The sequence below is a fragment of the Camelina sativa genome, chromosome 20 (genome assembly GCF_000633955.1).
Source record: "Camelina sativa cultivar DH55 chromosome 20, Cs, whole genome shotgun sequence".
Lineage (NCBI taxonomy): Eukaryota > Viridiplantae > Streptophyta > Magnoliopsida > Brassicales > Brassicaceae > Camelina > Camelina sativa.
This window is the reverse complement of record NC_025704.1, coordinates 6,107,487-6,124,380: the sequence shown is the minus strand read 5'-3', so window position 1 is coordinate 6,124,380 and position 16,894 is coordinate 6,107,487. Positions and strand designations below refer to the sequence as shown.

Genomic DNA, 16,894 nt, shown 5'->3' with positions numbered 1-16,894 from the left:
GGAGCGTTTTCGCCGTTGTTGACGTTTATGTTGACGCTTTCTCTTTTTCGATCGCGCCTAAGTTATGAGATTTGTCGTTAAATTTTGTTGTCCAAAAAAATACTTTATTTTTTCCTTTCGGAACCCACAAATTTGGACGTTCAAATCCAACCTGTAAAAAATAACCCGAGCACAGTATATCTGATACAATGAAAAATGGCATGTTGTGAAGAAAAAAATGACATATGTTGTACTAATTTACAAAACAATTTTATTTTTAAAAATATCTTCTTACAACTGTTCTCACAGAGACAAGATTTTGTGAACAACTTGTCCAATAGCATACAGAGGATGATGACAGTACGTAGTCTAACAAGATTTTTTCCCCGTGCCATATTATTAAACACACATCTCTGGTCTAAACTTTGGCATCAGATAAATACAATATCCTATAATCAAAATACAATCCAATGTAATTTGTAAACCACCAAACTGTTCAGTTTGCTTCTTAATGTTGTGTTTCAGCTAGAAACGGTTTGAACGTCCAAAGAACTCCGAGTGCCAATACCACATTTAGTATGAAGAATACCATTTGGGTGCCTGCAGCACATTCTCACCATCTTTAATATATATAGTCTCACTTGGTTAAGTATTTTAATTCACAACTTATATTAGCTACATAGTTGATTAATAATGTGGATTATGAACATGAAAGATTAAGACATTACCAGGGAGAAAAGAAGCATCCTGACGTTTCTCGCTCCAAGAAAAACTGCGCATAAACAAAGTTGTAAGCGAAACGAAAATAAGAGAATTGCGATTGTTTGTTTGTTTTATATATAACAAAATTTGAAGCATAATAATGTTTAAAAAAATGAGGTAGAGTAAGTTGCGCACATGACTCCTGCTGCTCCTGGACCTATTGCTTTACAGATAGACATCGCTGTAATGGAAATCCCATTAGCTGCTCCTCTTTGGTCTTGTCCCTATTAATATTATATATATAGAGAATTAACGAGGTTTCTAATTATTGCATGGTTTCTCACCTAGCTAAATAGTAAAATTATTCAATGTTGTGAAATTACTTACCACAGCCCTGTTTTGAAGGATGAACGTTCCAGTTATAGTAGAAGTCTACACACATTAACATTTTATTTAACACACACACACAACTGTTGAGGATATAGACTAATTAAATTCCAAATTACACATTCTTTTACTTTAAGGTTATCAGAAGCTTACGCTTAAGACGTTCTTTGCTACGGATGCAGAATATAGTGCCATTGTTAGGGCGACACCAGATAGTTTTGCTATTAGTGGGTAAGTTGATAAGACAACCAAAGACAGAATCTGTGAGTATTGAAAACAAGCACAAAATTAGAACGTGCATCCTAAAAAACATAAGGTTTAACAGTAAGAACAACATGAGCATGCAGAGTTGTTACCCCACATATACGTGTAACTATGATCGGGCCTAAATTCCTCTCCGCGTAAGAGTAGAGGGAAAGCTGAAAGATAAGGAGACCAACGCCTAGAAAGATATAGTGTCTAGGTCAGAACATTACATTTCTATTGAAAATGTTAGCATTGAGACGTATGGACACACCTGAAACTGCAAGAACAGAACCAACTTCTGCAGTGGTGTATCCCAAACCTCCATATTTCCTTGGGCTGTTTGCCCACAATGAAAAGATCTATCGAAGAAAGAAAGCTGAAGATTTCTCATACATGTGCCAAAATAAAACAAAAGATGAAAGTGGAAGAAAAAGAGTCTCACTTCTGTGTAAGCCATATTATGAAGTGAAAAGATGCAGTAGACGATGATAGATGACATTAGTGGCCAGTTTTTCAAGAGAGATTTTTTTTCATTTTTCTCTGCAACTTTATTAGATTCAGGATCATCTTTGACAGCATCAAACTTGTGATTGTGCAATGTTTCCTGGAGAGGAGAAGCAACCATCTCTAGGCTTAAAGCTAATTAAACACAGTAACTAGACTCTACATGGAGCAGGAAAAGTAAAGAGCATACCGGAATCCATAGCGAAATTATGGTCACCAAGAATGCAAAAATGGATATTGCAAAGCACGGCAAACAGTAGGGGAATCTGCATTATGATTTATAGACCAATGAGACTGTATATCTATTAATTAGTTGAATGAAAAGTGAAGAGGAGATAAGAAAATAAAACTTACTTGCCAAAAAACGAATCCTGTGAGAATAAACTTGGATATTGCTTTGCTGGCTACAAAGTTAAACAAGAATCACTAAGGGCAAGGAAGGTAAGAGTAAATAGATAGAAATGCTTATGTTGATGAAGAATACCTGAGCAAGAAAACCTCCTATAGCAGGGCCAATGATGAGTCCAATTCCCCATGCTGCACTAACCTACAGGGTCAGGGATATGTTAAGAATCTAAAATTTCTATAATATTGAATTGGAAGGAAAACAAAAGAGGTAAACTTTGGAACAAGGAGCATACTGCTGAGAGGGCTAAACTGAGATACTCATCACGAAACGTTTCTACTGCGTATGCCTGGATTCATCAAAATGAGATTCATGGAACAAGAATGAATAATATTTAAGAGGAGGAGAGAGGAGAAGAGACCTTGATAGGACCGCCGAGTAAACCGTTGAAACAACCGAGACAAAACCTTGTGACAATGGCCATCCAGAAATTTAAACTTAGGCCAAACAGAGTATTGAAAACGACCCTGTAATAGAATCAAAAGCATTGGTTTAATTTTTTTAAAACAAATATAACAAAAGGGTTTGTGAAAGGGAGATTGAAGAAAGAAATGCAAAAAATTACTAACACTGAAGTGGTTCCAATAAGGATTACAGGTTTTCTACCATAACGATCAGCAAGAATTCCGCAGATCACAGATGTCAACGCTCGTCCCAGCATAAAAGAGCAACCTCCAAAAGGCAACACACACAGTGTGAGTTTGTGATATACTCTATATTTACTGCTCTTTCATGGTTGTTATGATCTATTTCATTGTGTTTCATTAGTATTTTCATTGTTTTTGTTGCATCGAGTGTCTTCGTGTGTATTTTTATGTGTTTTGTGTGTCTTTTGATCCATTTCGGGTTAAGATGATGGATGACACACATTTAAGTGGAAAGAAGATAAAAGAAGGTTCATAACCAGTCAAAATTGTATCAATGATCGACTCAGATGAAGATCTTGCACTGATGTTTAGCTTTAGAGCGGAGGTGAGTTCAAGCAAATACAAGCTAGAGTCGACCCTCCTTGTGTTGAGAGATTTTTCGGCAATGGCTGGCATTTGGCTGTTGATATACGGTGTTTTAATTGGTTTTGAGTCTTTGATTCTCTCTTATTTTTTACCTTTTATTGAGTCAAAGCATGCTTTTGAAGTCTTTTAGTAATTTATCTAGTCTTTACAGGTTTTAGGACACTTTGGAGGAAAATGAGCCATTGTGGATGCGAACAAGCATGAGATGGATGTTGAATGTTGGTTGTTGAACAAGGAAAACCACTAGTCTGTGAGACCCACCTTGCTAAGCAACGAAGTCTAAACTGGCAAATTAATGCACAAACCCGCTTGTTTGAGAAACCCGCCGGGATAAGTAAAATTGTCTAAACCAACATGTATACGTACAAACCCGCCTGGCAAAGTAAAAGATGTCCAAACCGCGTGTTCACGTGGAAACCCGCCAGTCTGATATACGACTGGCTGCGATAATGCTCTAACCAGACGGTTATCTTTTTACCTTATTTCGAGACACTATAAATATTATTTCTTATTTTTCAGAAAACCCCTAAGATTTTAGTTTCATTTTACACTTTATTTTCTAGCCACTTTTCATCTCTTTTCATTGTATGCAACTTGGGAAAAGAATCCATCCTCTTTGACAAATTGGAAAAGATTTCTAAACCCTTTTTTGTTTATTTATCAATTCAGTCATGTTTTCTTTCATTTCTTTTTGTGTTATTTCCTGCAACATGAGTGAGTAGTCTCCTTATTTGGTCTCCAACATGAGTAAGTAGTCTCCTTATTCAATAAATTGATCTTTTAATTGTTGTTTGGAGTTCTTAATCCTTAGGTTATTTGATTCACATGATCTTAATGTTAGAATAGGACTGATCACCTTGTTTTAGATTCTCAGTTTTTATATGCATCAAAAGTGTTCGAGAATGCCTAAATAATTGAAAATAGAGCAATGTATTTTCTAGCCTACGAAAGTTGATGTTAGGACGTATTTTGACCTTAATGAACATGATTGTAATGCGAGTTTGGCTAGGAGGTTGCAAATGAAAGTTTAGCGAACTAATAGTCAAGTTTAGTTTCTAATGCCTTGAAAGAGGGTTAGTCTATTCTTGTGTTCATGTTCTACAACGGTTTTTAATTATAAAATTTCAAATTTGTTGTCTCATCAGTCATTGATCTCTTAAATACCCTATAACCAATTGCTTTTAATCGTATATGTTAATCGTTTATTTATTAGCATTTTTGTTTACACAGTCTAAAAACCAAACAAACTTTCGTCCGCTCTAACTATTTACGACTCTCACAAATCTTTAGTGTACTATTGGTCCTTGTGGATTGAACTCCGTATATACTACCTTGCGGTTAAGTGTATCTCGTAATTACTCGAGCAATCAACTGCGAGTAGTCCCCCCCACGGGAGCGAGAAGCATTTTTTGCGAGTTCGCTCCTCTAATGCCTATTTGAGAATATGGGGGTGATTTCGGGCTCACAGGTGGGTGATAGAGTTCGTTTCTTTAAAGATTTGGCAGCAGAGGTTTTGCATAGTCATGTGTTGGTGGGAGCGGGTCAAAGTGTGGGACGCAGTGTGGAGAGGATGATCTCATGACAGCCACCGAGCGTCGGGTGGGTTAAGCTCTCGACGGATGGAGCGTCGCGTGGAAACCTGGGTTCGGCTACGCCGGGAGGAGTTATTCGGGACAGAGATGATTGATGGTTGGGAGGTTTTGCACTCAACATTGGCATATGCTCTGCTCTGTTGGCCGAGTTGTGGGGGTGTACTACGGTATTTTGATTGCTTGGGAAGGGAGTTCCAAAGGGTGGAATTGGAGGTGGATTCGAAGTTCGTTGTTGGATTTCTTAAAACAAGGATAAGCGACGCTCATCCGCTGGCTTTCCTGGTACGTATGTGTCATGACTTTTTTACAAGGAACTGGTTAATCTGGATTACTCATGTGTATATAGAGAGCACATATGTATAATAAAGGAAACTTGTGTAATTAGCATAATCAAAACCCTACTGTAAAGGAGTATATATATGGTAATCCTCATATCAATACAATCAAGCATTCCTTACATGGTATCAGAGCTATAAAGTTTTAGACCTAAAAATTTTTTTTTTTTTTTTCTCTCCCTCTCTTCTCTCTCGCCGCTTTTCTTCTCTTTTTGCTTCCATAGTCGCCATGGCTGAAGCTAATTCTGATGTTATCAACACCTCTTCTCCCACTCAACTTCACAACATCATTAACTATGTGTTCACGCTGCAGTTTGGTTTTCATTCATATGATGTTTGTCTGAAACTCCGAATGTAGTTCACTCTATTATGTTGGAGGATGCTAGTGGAGTGGAATTTCTACGTCATGTTTGTTTGTAATTTTTTCCGTTTAGTTAAATAAATTGTGGGAGACACTTAGGGCATGATTAGTGGGAGTTACCAGGGTGATACTTTTATTAAACAAATAATAAAAAGAGGAGAGAGAAGCTAAAACCAAAAGAAACGTTACTTGCTGGAGAACTTTAAGAATCGTTACTTGCTTGAAACTAGACACATGTCTTTCATTTATTGGTGTACATATTAAAAATAAATAAAAAAGAAAAATGTATAGTAAATCTTTTTTTTTTTTTTTTTCTGAGAAACAATTGATCGGTTCTCCACTAAAGATGGTCTTATCTCCCCTCTCCTACTAAAAAAATAATATCATAAGCTGAAATGGTGCAAAAGGGAAAACAAACTCACCAACAAATCCAGCGTAAAAACCAATGTCTTCTTCCTTCTTTGCTATGTCAAAATCATCAATCTACACCAAAATCCAAACCACAACGTAACAAAAACTAATATATTCGGTGAGTAAAAACTAGTAGAGTACTTTTAAAGCATTATGTCTGTGGGTACTCAGTCCTCACTCACCATAAAGTAAAGGAAAGGGAAAAGAGAAGAAATTGGTAGAGCTGAAACGATGCAAAAATGCAAAATCGTTATTGATATTATAAAATCATAGAGATAAGAAAACATGAGCATCTTCTCAGTAATGAAATAGAGAGAGAGAGAGAGAGAGAGAGAGAGAGAGAGAGAGAGAGAGAGAGAGAGAGAGAGAGAGAGAGAGAGATTTTTATTACTAGTGCAGAGGACAATGATCCAAATGGAGAAAAGCGCCGAGAAAGGAAAGCCACGGCGAAGCCTCTTCATCTGATCAACCTTGCATCCAGGACAACCCTCATGGTACTTACTCTCCAGCAAACACTCCGTATATTCTTCTTCCGCCATTTTTATACACCTCTCTAGCTAATTCCAATATATATTCTAACAATTTGGAATGGAAAATGTGGTATTAAAATGAGAGGGAAGATGATGGCGATGATAGAGTTACTTTTTCAAAAGGTACGTAGGTAGTAAAGAGACTGTTTAAATGATGGGGAACATGTCACCTCTCAATCAATCACGCTCGCATTTTCACACACCTCGTAGGGTTTAATCTAACGAGGTCGTACCATACATGTCACCTCTTATAACCTTTGTAAGACCTTTGTACGAGGTGGTACCTACAATTTCGTATGGTTTAATTTTAGTCACATTCGCATTTCTTGTTTTCTCCTTGACATTTTATTAAAAAGAAAAAAATCTGCATGTCCGTCGTCAGTCCTCACACTACTCTTTGTCTTTGCACTATTTACATTTTTTTACAACATTCTACTTTTTATCTCTTTTAACACTTAATAATTCCACATCTTTTCAGTAAATTAGTGAAATATAGGGGAAGTACAGTAGAACCTCTATAAATTAATATTTACTATAAACTAATAAACTTTTCTGATCCCGAGTTGAACCGGTGTAAAAAATGACATAATTCGATAAAATAATAAGATAATATTTTTTTTAAAAATCTTATGTAAAACTATGGTCCCATAAATATCAAAAATTAATAATGATATAAACTATATATATATATCTAAAAAAATTTAGTGAAATATGACTCTATTGTTGTTTGCATATTCTTGAATTTGCATTCTTGTGGGAGCTCATCTATAATCTTTCTCATTGCATCCAAATTTTTTTTGTGTTGTTTCCTCAAATTTCATCCCAAAATTATGGAGCGTCCTACATCAATATACCGTAATATTTTTGTTTTAAAGATAGCATAATATTTTCTTGGACTTCATCGATAAAGATAGTAACAACTAACATCAATTTTTTCTAAACTATGAACTTCTAAACATTTATCATTTTCACCTGAATAATCTAGTAACTTTTGACATCCATCATATTATGATAGCCGAAATTATAAATTAAAAAAATTCTATAAAAGTGTGAAGTATAACAAAAATATCTTATTTTTAATAGAAAATATTCAAAACTAAAAAAATGAAAAAATCTCTTTATAAAATAATATTTTATTAATTTATCGATAGATGAAAACCTCTATAAATTAATAAAATTTTGTGGTCCGACCTTATTAATTTATAGAGGTTTTACTGTAAAATGGTTTCTCCAATAAAAAAATAAAATAGAAAATAATATTTCAGTCGGGATAAGGACAATTGTTCCTATTTACCTTTCTCTCTCTCTTGAAAAGTATTTTTTTTTTTTATATCTCGATCTTCTTTTTCTTTTGGCTCAGATCTTCATTGTTGGTCTTGATTACAAACCGCATCAGGAATGAGGTAAGCTATTTTCTTTGTCATCGGAGCGATGTGGGTTTTCCGGCAACCGTTGCGGTTGTGGCCTTTTCCTGACAGACAAAAGTCTCCGGTTATGGTTCTTCCTGGTTTGAATACGCCGTTGGAGATGCAAAGGAGTTTTTCACGGCTCAATCGCCAGGTTGGAGGCTGCGGCAGCGACGGAAGACGCTTGCGGATAGGTGGGTTTTTTGGGTGAGTGTTTGGCTGGTTAACGGTAGATCCTCTTCTGGACCTTAGATGGCTTTCACGGATTCTAGCTTTTGAGAGATTTTTTAAGCCTCTTCCTCTCTCTAGTCACCGTGTTTTGCTTCCACCGGACCAGATTTTAAGATTTGTTTTACCTCGGAAAGGCTTTTTGGTTTAAGGATTTGGAGAGTAAATGCTTGGATCTAAGTATGTCGTTTTGCTAGAAGGGGACTCGACATTCATTGGATGGCAGAATGTCGGAGAATTGATCTATCCCGGAATGCTTGTGGAGGGTCAGACTCGCCGTAGGTGACGATTCTGCAACAGGATCTGAATACTCCGGTTAAAGAACCCATCCGGCGACATAGACGCAAAACTGTGGGCTTTGTATTTGCCGGTGCTAGTAGATCTGATTCTCTGCCTCTGTTTAACCGCCCGACATCAACTTTGCTCTCTGTTTCCAGTCGCCGGAATTTCTCTTCCTTTTTTTGTCAACCATTGGACCACAACTGGCCGGCCCATTAGCCAAATCTCTATATTCATAGAGAGCGGGACTCGATCTCTGGTGTGATGGTGCCTTCTACAAATGAAATGGACTTAACTTCTGTCACTGCACTAAAGTCACTTCACTTTTTTCTTCCTTTTTATAACTGATGTCGTTTATTTAATAGGCCTTAAGGGCTATTTGAGATTTAACCTTTTAATAAAAAAAAATTTTAAAATGGTTTCTCCAAAGAAACATAAGATCACGTCCATGTGACTTTTTTTTTTCTTTTCTTTTCTTTTGCGTACGTGAATGTGATATTCCTTCTGAATAATAAAAGATTAGTGGACAATGGTTGAGTAAATGAATGGTAAGTTCGTAAGTGGTAACATCTGAATTATGACTTTCGAAAAGTTTTGTTCGACGCTCACGTTCGGTGGTCCTTTATGGTGGACCATAAAAATTCATTAAGTTTAAATTGGATATTTCTTTACAGGCTGTAAGACAGTAAAAAAAACTGATCATTAACAAGATTAATTATCAAAAGAAAAGAGAGAGTGATTGCTACGAAATTGCGGGATTCAGACTCATATATCGCACCCATTGACAGGTTTTGGTGAGGAAGATGTGGATTAAAATGAAAGGGAAGAAGATGGCGATGTGGGTTAAATGAGGGGGAACATGTCATCACGTTGGCATTTTCACGTAAACACCTCTTATTTCAATATCTATCCTACCAATTGGGGATGGTTTTAATTGTTAATGCGGATAAGACAATAATAAAGTGCAGAAAGTAAATGAGATAACAACTTTGTTAACGAGATTTGGATCCTATTCACTGAAACTACATACAGACTAGAACAAGAAATCCAATATAACATATTCACAAACGCGTAAATCAAGCACAATCCTCTCAATTCACCGCTCTGTTCTATAACATGAAATCTTAAAGATAAATCTCTACCCTTAACTACACCAAATCTAGATTTAAACCAAGATAACCTAATCTTGAGATAAACTCCTCCTGAGCCTAGACTTCAGTTCTCCAAGTCTTTGGAACAACCTTCATACACACGTCACATCGACGAACAAAGAAGTTTGATCAACCAAACACCAAACCACGAAATTAAGCCGCACACAAACAAAAAGCTCTCTAGGGTTCTATCCTTTATGTCTCAGCTCTCTTGCCTTTCAAGGACGTGCCCAAATCATCCGTATATAGCCAGCAAAACTTCCTAATCACCATAAGAGAAGATTTCCAAATTTCATAAAAGAAAAAATTTCTTTTTGTTATTTTTCTTTTTTCTTGTAAAACTCCAATTTAATCAATCAATGAAATAGTAGTTTTTTTCTTTGATTCGTCCTCAAACCGTCATTCAATATTACCTTCTCAAACCTTCTAGAAACTTCACATGCACACAAACCAACAACAATAATCACTTCCTGTATCACACAGTAACTATTTCAGACATATCAATACATTTTCATTAATAAGGTGGTACATACATGCGGTATCTCTTATTCGTCTCTTAGAGCATTATTATCGGTCATCTTTGTTTTAAAGGGTCTCAAAATTTTTAATTTTAATATATATATATATATATATATATATATTATTTTATTATTTAATTAAATTTATTGTCTACCACCAATAAGAATAAAACAGCTATAAACTTTTTCTCTCATTCGTGTCTCTAAATGTTGCTGCAGAGACATTTTATCTGAAAATTTAATCTTATCTCTACTTATTTTTATTTTTTATTGTTATTATTTTTTTTGATAGTCATGGGAAGACTCTCCCGATGAGAATGCCCTTCTTAGTTTGTTTCTCACAAATCACATTTTCATTCACTGTTTTTCTTTTATTATTTTAAAGAAAAATTCTGCCTCGTCAGGTCGTCAGTCCATCTCACTACTCTTTGCACTACTTACATTTTTGTTACAACATTCTACTTAATTTTCATCTCATTAACACTTAATAATTCCATATGTTTTTAATAAATTTGTGAAAAAACTAATTTTATTCTATTCTCTATACTACTCACTCTGTTTCACAAAAAATATCATTTTAACATAATGCTCACAAGTTAAAAATAATAATGTAAACTTCCATTTTACCCTTTACAATATAAAATTTTCTCTTTCTAATTAATAAGTTTGAATAACAAGAATAACAAATAATTTTAAAAACTACATTGAAAATATAAAATAACATTCTTTGGTAACAAAAAAAACTAAATATATTTTTAAAAACACTTTTGATAACATAAACAACAATGATGGTCTTACAACTTACAAGAGTACAGTGGACAAACCATTTACCGAACTCAAAGACAGTTGTGACCTGGATGCTACAAAAGTAGACTCTACCAAAAGTTATGACATGTGCACATCTTTAGAGTTGAAATATCATAAGGGGTATTGAAATAGAATGATGGGAGTTAACAAAAATGTCTAACAAGAGAATTTTTGGAAATATCTTCTTGTTATTTTCAAAAATATCTTTGTTTTAATTATTTTCACTTTTGTTTTTTTTTAAAAAATTTTAATGACCATTTCACATGTGTTTGAAAAATATTTAAGTTAACAAAATGAAAGATTGAATTTTTCCGCTAAAAAAAATTTAACAACAAAATTTTTGGAAAAACATTTCTGAGAAAAACGTTTCCGCCAAAATTTTATGTACAACATAGAAATACTATATATATATATAACTTAACTCGCGATATACTGGAGATAATATTTTTAAAAATATCATTTTAAGTGAATCAATGTAATATAATATGTTTAATATTCTAACACGGATGCTATTAACAAAACAATAAAATAATTATTTATCTTTGTTGTAACAATTTTTTTGAGTTTTAAAAATTAAAAAGATCTCATTTCTCTTGGTATGTATAGATAGAGGATTTCAGTAAAGTTCGAGCTTAACACAAAATAGCGAATTGATATTTTATTTATATTGTGGCTGATGCATAGACATACATACTCTAGAAAAGGGATCGAACTATTTCTGTTGACTTACTCTCTTTTGTCGTTGACCTACTCTTCTCATTGCTTGTTCACTGGTCTTGTCCTCATCTCACCTTTCTCTTGTGGGATTAAGTCAATAATCAACTTCCAACAGATTTGTCATAAAATTTTGTTGTTTCTTCTTTTTTTTTTTTACTTTCGAAACCCACGAATTTGGACGTGCAAATCCAACCACTAGAAATTTAATCTGGGCACAGTGTGATCTAATCAAACACTGTTGGTGTTGGATTTCGCCGATCTAAGGCTCGCGAGTAAAGCCCATTAAACGATGAGTTGTAAAGATTTATTGTGGGTCTGCGAAGGGCCCAGGAGGCGAAGCTTGACAAAGAAGGATGCGGAGTCAAACGATTGAGAAGATCTCGAGGTGAGTTGAGGAGATCATGGAAGAACGAGGTGAGATCACCGGAGGAGATTCAGGGATTCGTTTTAGGGTTTTTAGTATAAATACCTCGTGATAGGTTATAAATAGGGACATGGTAACTTTCCGACTAAATCATTAATACAAATCCAATTCGTCATTTCCTTCGTTGTTCTTACTGATTTCTACCGAAAGCCTGACCCTAAATCCCCCGGATCTTACTTCACCAACTAAGTTCATAAGATTGTAGCATCTACAAACACGTATAATGAAAAAATGGCATGTTGTGAAACAAAATTAAATAATGACACATGTTGTACTTGTAACGCCCCCGAACCGTCCTATGACCACGCAGGCCAACGGACAGCCACAGAACGCCACTATAGAAACTGCACCGGGGTGATACGGCCGAGGGACGGAAGCTGCCGACTTCCCGACCGGTCCTCTCTATTCCTCCCGCGACCGAGACTACTTAGGCTTTGCAACCCTCGCGGCCTGGTGCGTTGTGTTGGTCCGGACAAGGCTGGAACCATTTGAAAACTAAACAACTTAAATAAAAAGACTTTCAACTTTATTTACTTCATAAAATAGTCCATAAATCATTAATACGAAAATGGCGCCAGGCTTAAGGCCAAAATACGATTAAGTAAATTTTACAAAAGAAAACATCTTGCAAAGGCAACGCAACTCTACACCGGCTGGCCTAACGTCCTGTGCTCCCCACTAAGGTTACATGCAACACAAAAATATGGAGTCTTGAGTGCTACATCACTCAGTGAGTTCGGCAACCTAACAAGAAACCAAAACCCAAACCCAACAAGCAACACACAACATGCAAGCTAACTAACTGCATGCAGCACTCAATTGCAACATGCAAACCAAAAGCAAGAAAAACAAGCAATAAAATATGCAAGTTAGTCAAGCAATCTCCAAGTATACTATCAAAGGATACGCATGCGGAAGCTAACAACTCTTCTTCATCTTCCAGTCCAAGGGACCTTCTCCCCTTCACTTTAATGCCTCAACGCTACATCACCTCCTCACTTCATCACTTCCCCCATACCCGTGAACACCTATACTCACAGCCACAAAGGCACGCGAGTATAAAACATCACATGCGAGTTCCTCTCAACAGGCTCTCTCGCCTACACCGTCGTGTAGTACTCGGCCCAAGGCTACAATCCCGTCTTTCCGAGTCTTCGTAATCCGCACCGATTACGGTCATTGGAGAAGTCTTCTCCTGCACAACCTCAACACACAACCAAACAAACCTGCAAAGCACACAAGCTACATGCAAGCTACAAACAACTACATGTAATGCACACAAGCAACATGCAACACAAACAAGCAACATGCAAGGCACACAAGCCAACATGCAATCACAAACAAGCAACATGCAAGCCTTAGTAACTAGAGAAATAACTAGAAACTAAGCGCTAGACACAACCTCACACCAATATGCAAACAAGCAATAAACGAGACTTAACTTCCTAGAACTTCGATCTAGAAAGAAAAGAAACGAATCTACCCAACACCCCAACGAAAATGCTTAGATTTCACCATAAATCTTAAGCGAAAATAACCCAAAATCCCACCTATCATGTGCCATATCACATGCTTCGAAACTCACCTGACTTAGCTGAGAAGAATCGATCAACTCGGACTCCTAGCAAGGACTTGACGCGAACGGCTCCTACAGCAACACTTCGCTAACACGCGTGGATGAGAACTTCTAAGGGAAGAACTCTCTCGCTCATTCTCTCTAGCTCTTTCTCTCGCTAATTCTTTCCCTAACTCTCTCTCTCGCTCTTATTTTCTCTAAGGGAAAGAAAGATGGACGAAAATGAGCTCTAAGGACCTAAGGCCTCTATTTATAGCGAAGTGGTGAGTGCTTTGGGCGACGGATTCGACCAATGCATGTCGCATACACTTTCCTCATTAGAGCAACTTCAACACTTGGAAGCATCTTGGTTAGACACCTTGATTTCCACTTTGGTCTTTTGATTTCTTTAATCCTCCCACTAATGCTCCATTAATCCTTTCTGGAATATTTAATTTCTCCACTAACTCTTTCCTTGATTAATTTAATCTCCCACTTTCCTTGATTCTCATTGGTTGAAATTTTGAGAAAATAATAATTTTTCCCAAAATATTCAATCCTTCATCCGACACCTCCGACGTATCCTCCGGCCACTCTCGGATTTTCTCGGTACCGCTCGACCACAATTCTCGGTCGCTGTCGACGACTCTCGACCATCGTCGATAGCTCTCTCGATCGTTCGGACACTCCGCTCGGCAACACTCGGCATCTATCGGCAACTTTCTCGAATACTCGACAATTCCCGGTACTTTGCGGTACGCGTCGGACAACTCTCGGTCCTCCGTACGTTTCGGACGACTCGGATGGTACGTCTCGGACAACTGGCCATTTTTCTATCCGTCCAAAATTTCTCGGACTTTTCTTCAGCAAACTTTCTTTTCTCCTTGCTGGCTTCCTCTCTTAACCTTTTGGACTTGAAATCACGTTAAAAATTTACCCCTGGGTGAGGGTCACTACATTCTCCCCCCCTTATAGGAATTCATCCCCGAATTCCCATGAAGTCCTCTGGTCCTCTTTCTAATGCGTCTTGCTTCAATTCTCTTCTTCTCCTTCATGCGCTTGATATTGGCAAACTCTCTCGAACACGAACTTGCTTTTAGCCACCACTCCAACTTGCTCCACCCAACTCAACACTTCCACTAACAGGCCAGGAAAAAGGGTTTAACCTAGAACACTAAGGTTTCCCTACACGGCCTATCACTAAGGGTTCTCTACAACACTTAGCTAAAAGGCTTCCTGCACACAACAACTAGGACTTGGACTAGCACCACAAAATGCTAAAACAATCCTAGGCAACAAACACACAACTGCGCAAACACATAACTGCGCCAGCACACAAGCACACAAGCACACAAATACACAAACACACCAAAATGGGAGTTAGCACCCATACTTAACTTCCCGGCGACCACACAGTCGTGAAGGTTTAAGTGTTAACTACCTAAGGGAAACGATACACGCGATCCCCTCTTACTTGCTGCTTCGCAAGTCGCTCCTCCTCGGGACTGGTCAGTGGGGGATATTCTTCTTCTGGTTCCGCTTCTATGGCATTGATCATCGGACAAGCTGCCATGTAATGGCCACTCTTGCCACAATTGTAACATATGATGTGAGATGGCACTGGGCGATCACTCTCTCCTGCCCTCGGGCATTCTCGAAAATAATGGCCCGACTCTCCACATGAGAAACACTCAACTCCTCTTCTCCCAAATTTTGAACTACTCTCTTCCTGGTCTGATCGACTCCTCTTTCGGGTTGCACTACCACTTGGCATCATCTTCGCCTTGCCCTTCTCTTCGTCTTTTCGCATGGCTTCCTTCTCCATTTCTATGTGCTCCTCCACATTTACAGCTCTCTCCGCCAACTTGTCAACTCGTTGGTAAGTGACAGACATGGGCCTACTCTGGATATCTGGTCGTAGCGCATGTAAAAAGTGGCGTGTCATAGCTGCCTCATTGTCTCGCCCTCGGTACACATACTTTCGCAGTCGAGTAAAGATTGCCTCTAGCTCTCGAACGCTCTTCTCGCCTTGTTTTAAGTTTATAAACTCATTCTCCAATCTGTCTCTGGCCTCCGGTGGGAAATACTTTCCTTCGAACTCATTTCGAAACTCATCCCATGTTGGATCTCTACCATAGTGTCTCTTCACACCGATCCACCAATCACTAGCGTCATCCTTCAAGTAGTGCACTGCAACATCTTTCTTATAGTCCTCTTGACATTGGATTGCCTCAAAATTCCTCTCCATGGTTCGCAACCAATTATCAGCTTCAAAGGTGTTTGATCCTCCCCTAAAATACTCGGTTCCCAAATTTCTCATAGTCTCCACGATCTTCACAAAGCTCGGTGCCTGTTGTCGCATGAGCTCTGCCCACTCTAAGATCGCAGCTTGCAATAGATCTCTTGGTCCACTCTCTTGACCTCTTGGCTCTTCGCGCGCATTCATTTGTCTTGGCTCCTCGGGTACACTCCTTTGTCTTTGTTCCAATGGTACACTCCTTTGTCTCGGTCCCACTGGTACACTCCTTTGTCTCGGCTCTTCACGGACATTTGTTTGCCTTGGCGGCACACCCCTTGCCCCATATGGTTCATGATATGCACGTTGTACACCAGGCGTTTGACGGAAACTTGCTTGCTGTCGACCCGGATTGTTGAATCGCAGGCCAGACTAATCTCCTCCGAAAAATGTTTCCATCATGAATCTTGTTCTTTCTCCGGATAATGATCCTTGCGACCCACTTCTTTCGGAACTCAACCTCTCTGTTGTCCGATCGTCATTCTCTCTTGATCTTGTCGCTCCCTCGACATCGTATCGATCACCCCCTACCGATTCTTGCCATTCTCTCTCAACATCATATTGTTCATCCCCCAAAGAGTCTCGCCACTCTTCTCCATCAGCTCTTGAATCACCCCACGACCATCCCTCTTGACTTCCTCGGTCTGACATCTGCACATGCATCCAAGGGTAAGTCCTAATCCCATCTACCTAAAATGCACAAGGACGTACCGGTTTCCTAAAATTGCCTTTGCGACTCGTTTACTCGATAAAACATTTGAAAACGCAGGTTCCATAAGCATCATAACCATGCTCTGATACCACCATTGTAACGCCCCCGAACCGTCCTATGACCACGCAGGCCAACGGACAGCCACAGAACGCCACTATAGGAACTGCACCGGGGTGATCCGGCTGAGGGACGGAAGCTGCCGACTTCCCGACCGGTCCTCCCTATTCCTCCCGCGACCGAGACTACTTAGGCTTTGCAACCCTCGCGGCCTGGTGCGTTGTGTTGGTCCGGACAAGGCTGGAACCATTTGAAAACTAAACAACTTAAATAAAAAG

At 38.2% G+C, this 16,894-nt stretch overlaps 2 protein-coding genes across 2 annotated transcripts; both read right to left on the bottom strand.

Moving 5' to 3' along the window:
• On the bottom strand, nt 290-6,569 carry LOC104769598 (protein ZINC INDUCED FACILITATOR-LIKE 1-like). Its single transcript, XM_010493850.2, has 17 exons — nt 6,328-6,569; nt 6,119-6,159; nt 5,948-6,008; nt 2,794-2,896; nt 2,586-2,691; nt 2,460-2,513; nt 2,303-2,365; nt 2,173-2,222; nt 2,009-2,084; nt 1,757-1,918; nt 1,586-1,673; nt 1,425-1,510; nt 1,222-1,329; nt 1,069-1,113; nt 877-965; nt 708-751; nt 290-579 (listed from the first exon to the last, which is right to left on the bottom strand). Exons 1-17 carry the CDS (start codon nt 6,473-6,475, stop codon nt 488-490), a joined length of 1,416 nt encoding a protein of 471 aa, XP_010492152.1. The 5' UTR covers nt 6,476-6,569; the 3' UTR covers nt 290-487.
• On the bottom strand, nt 14,993-15,997 carry LOC104772244. The gene has a single exon (XM_010496880.1). It carries the CDS (start codon nt 15,995-15,997, stop codon nt 14,993-14,995), a length of 1,005 nt encoding a protein of 334 aa, XP_010495182.1.

Bases quoted from the DNA above. Each gene is read 5' to 3' on its own strand.
- LOC104769598 (XM_010493850.2), bottom strand. From the start codon at position 6,475: ATGGCGGAAGAAGAATATACGGAGTGTTTGCTGGAGAGTAAGTACCAT. The intron at 1,919-2,008 runs GTATGCTCTTTA...TCTCCTCTCCAG, and splicing joins TAATTTCGCTATGGATTCCG to GAAACATTGCACAATCACAA. The intron at 1,330-1,424 runs GTAACAACTCTG...CAATACTCACAG, and splicing joins TAGTTACACGTATATGTGGG to ATTCTGTCTTTGGTTGTCTT.
- LOC104772244 (XM_010496880.1), bottom strand. From the start codon at position 15,997: ATGAATGCGCGCGAAGAGCCAAGAGGTCAAGAGAGTGGACCAAGAGAT.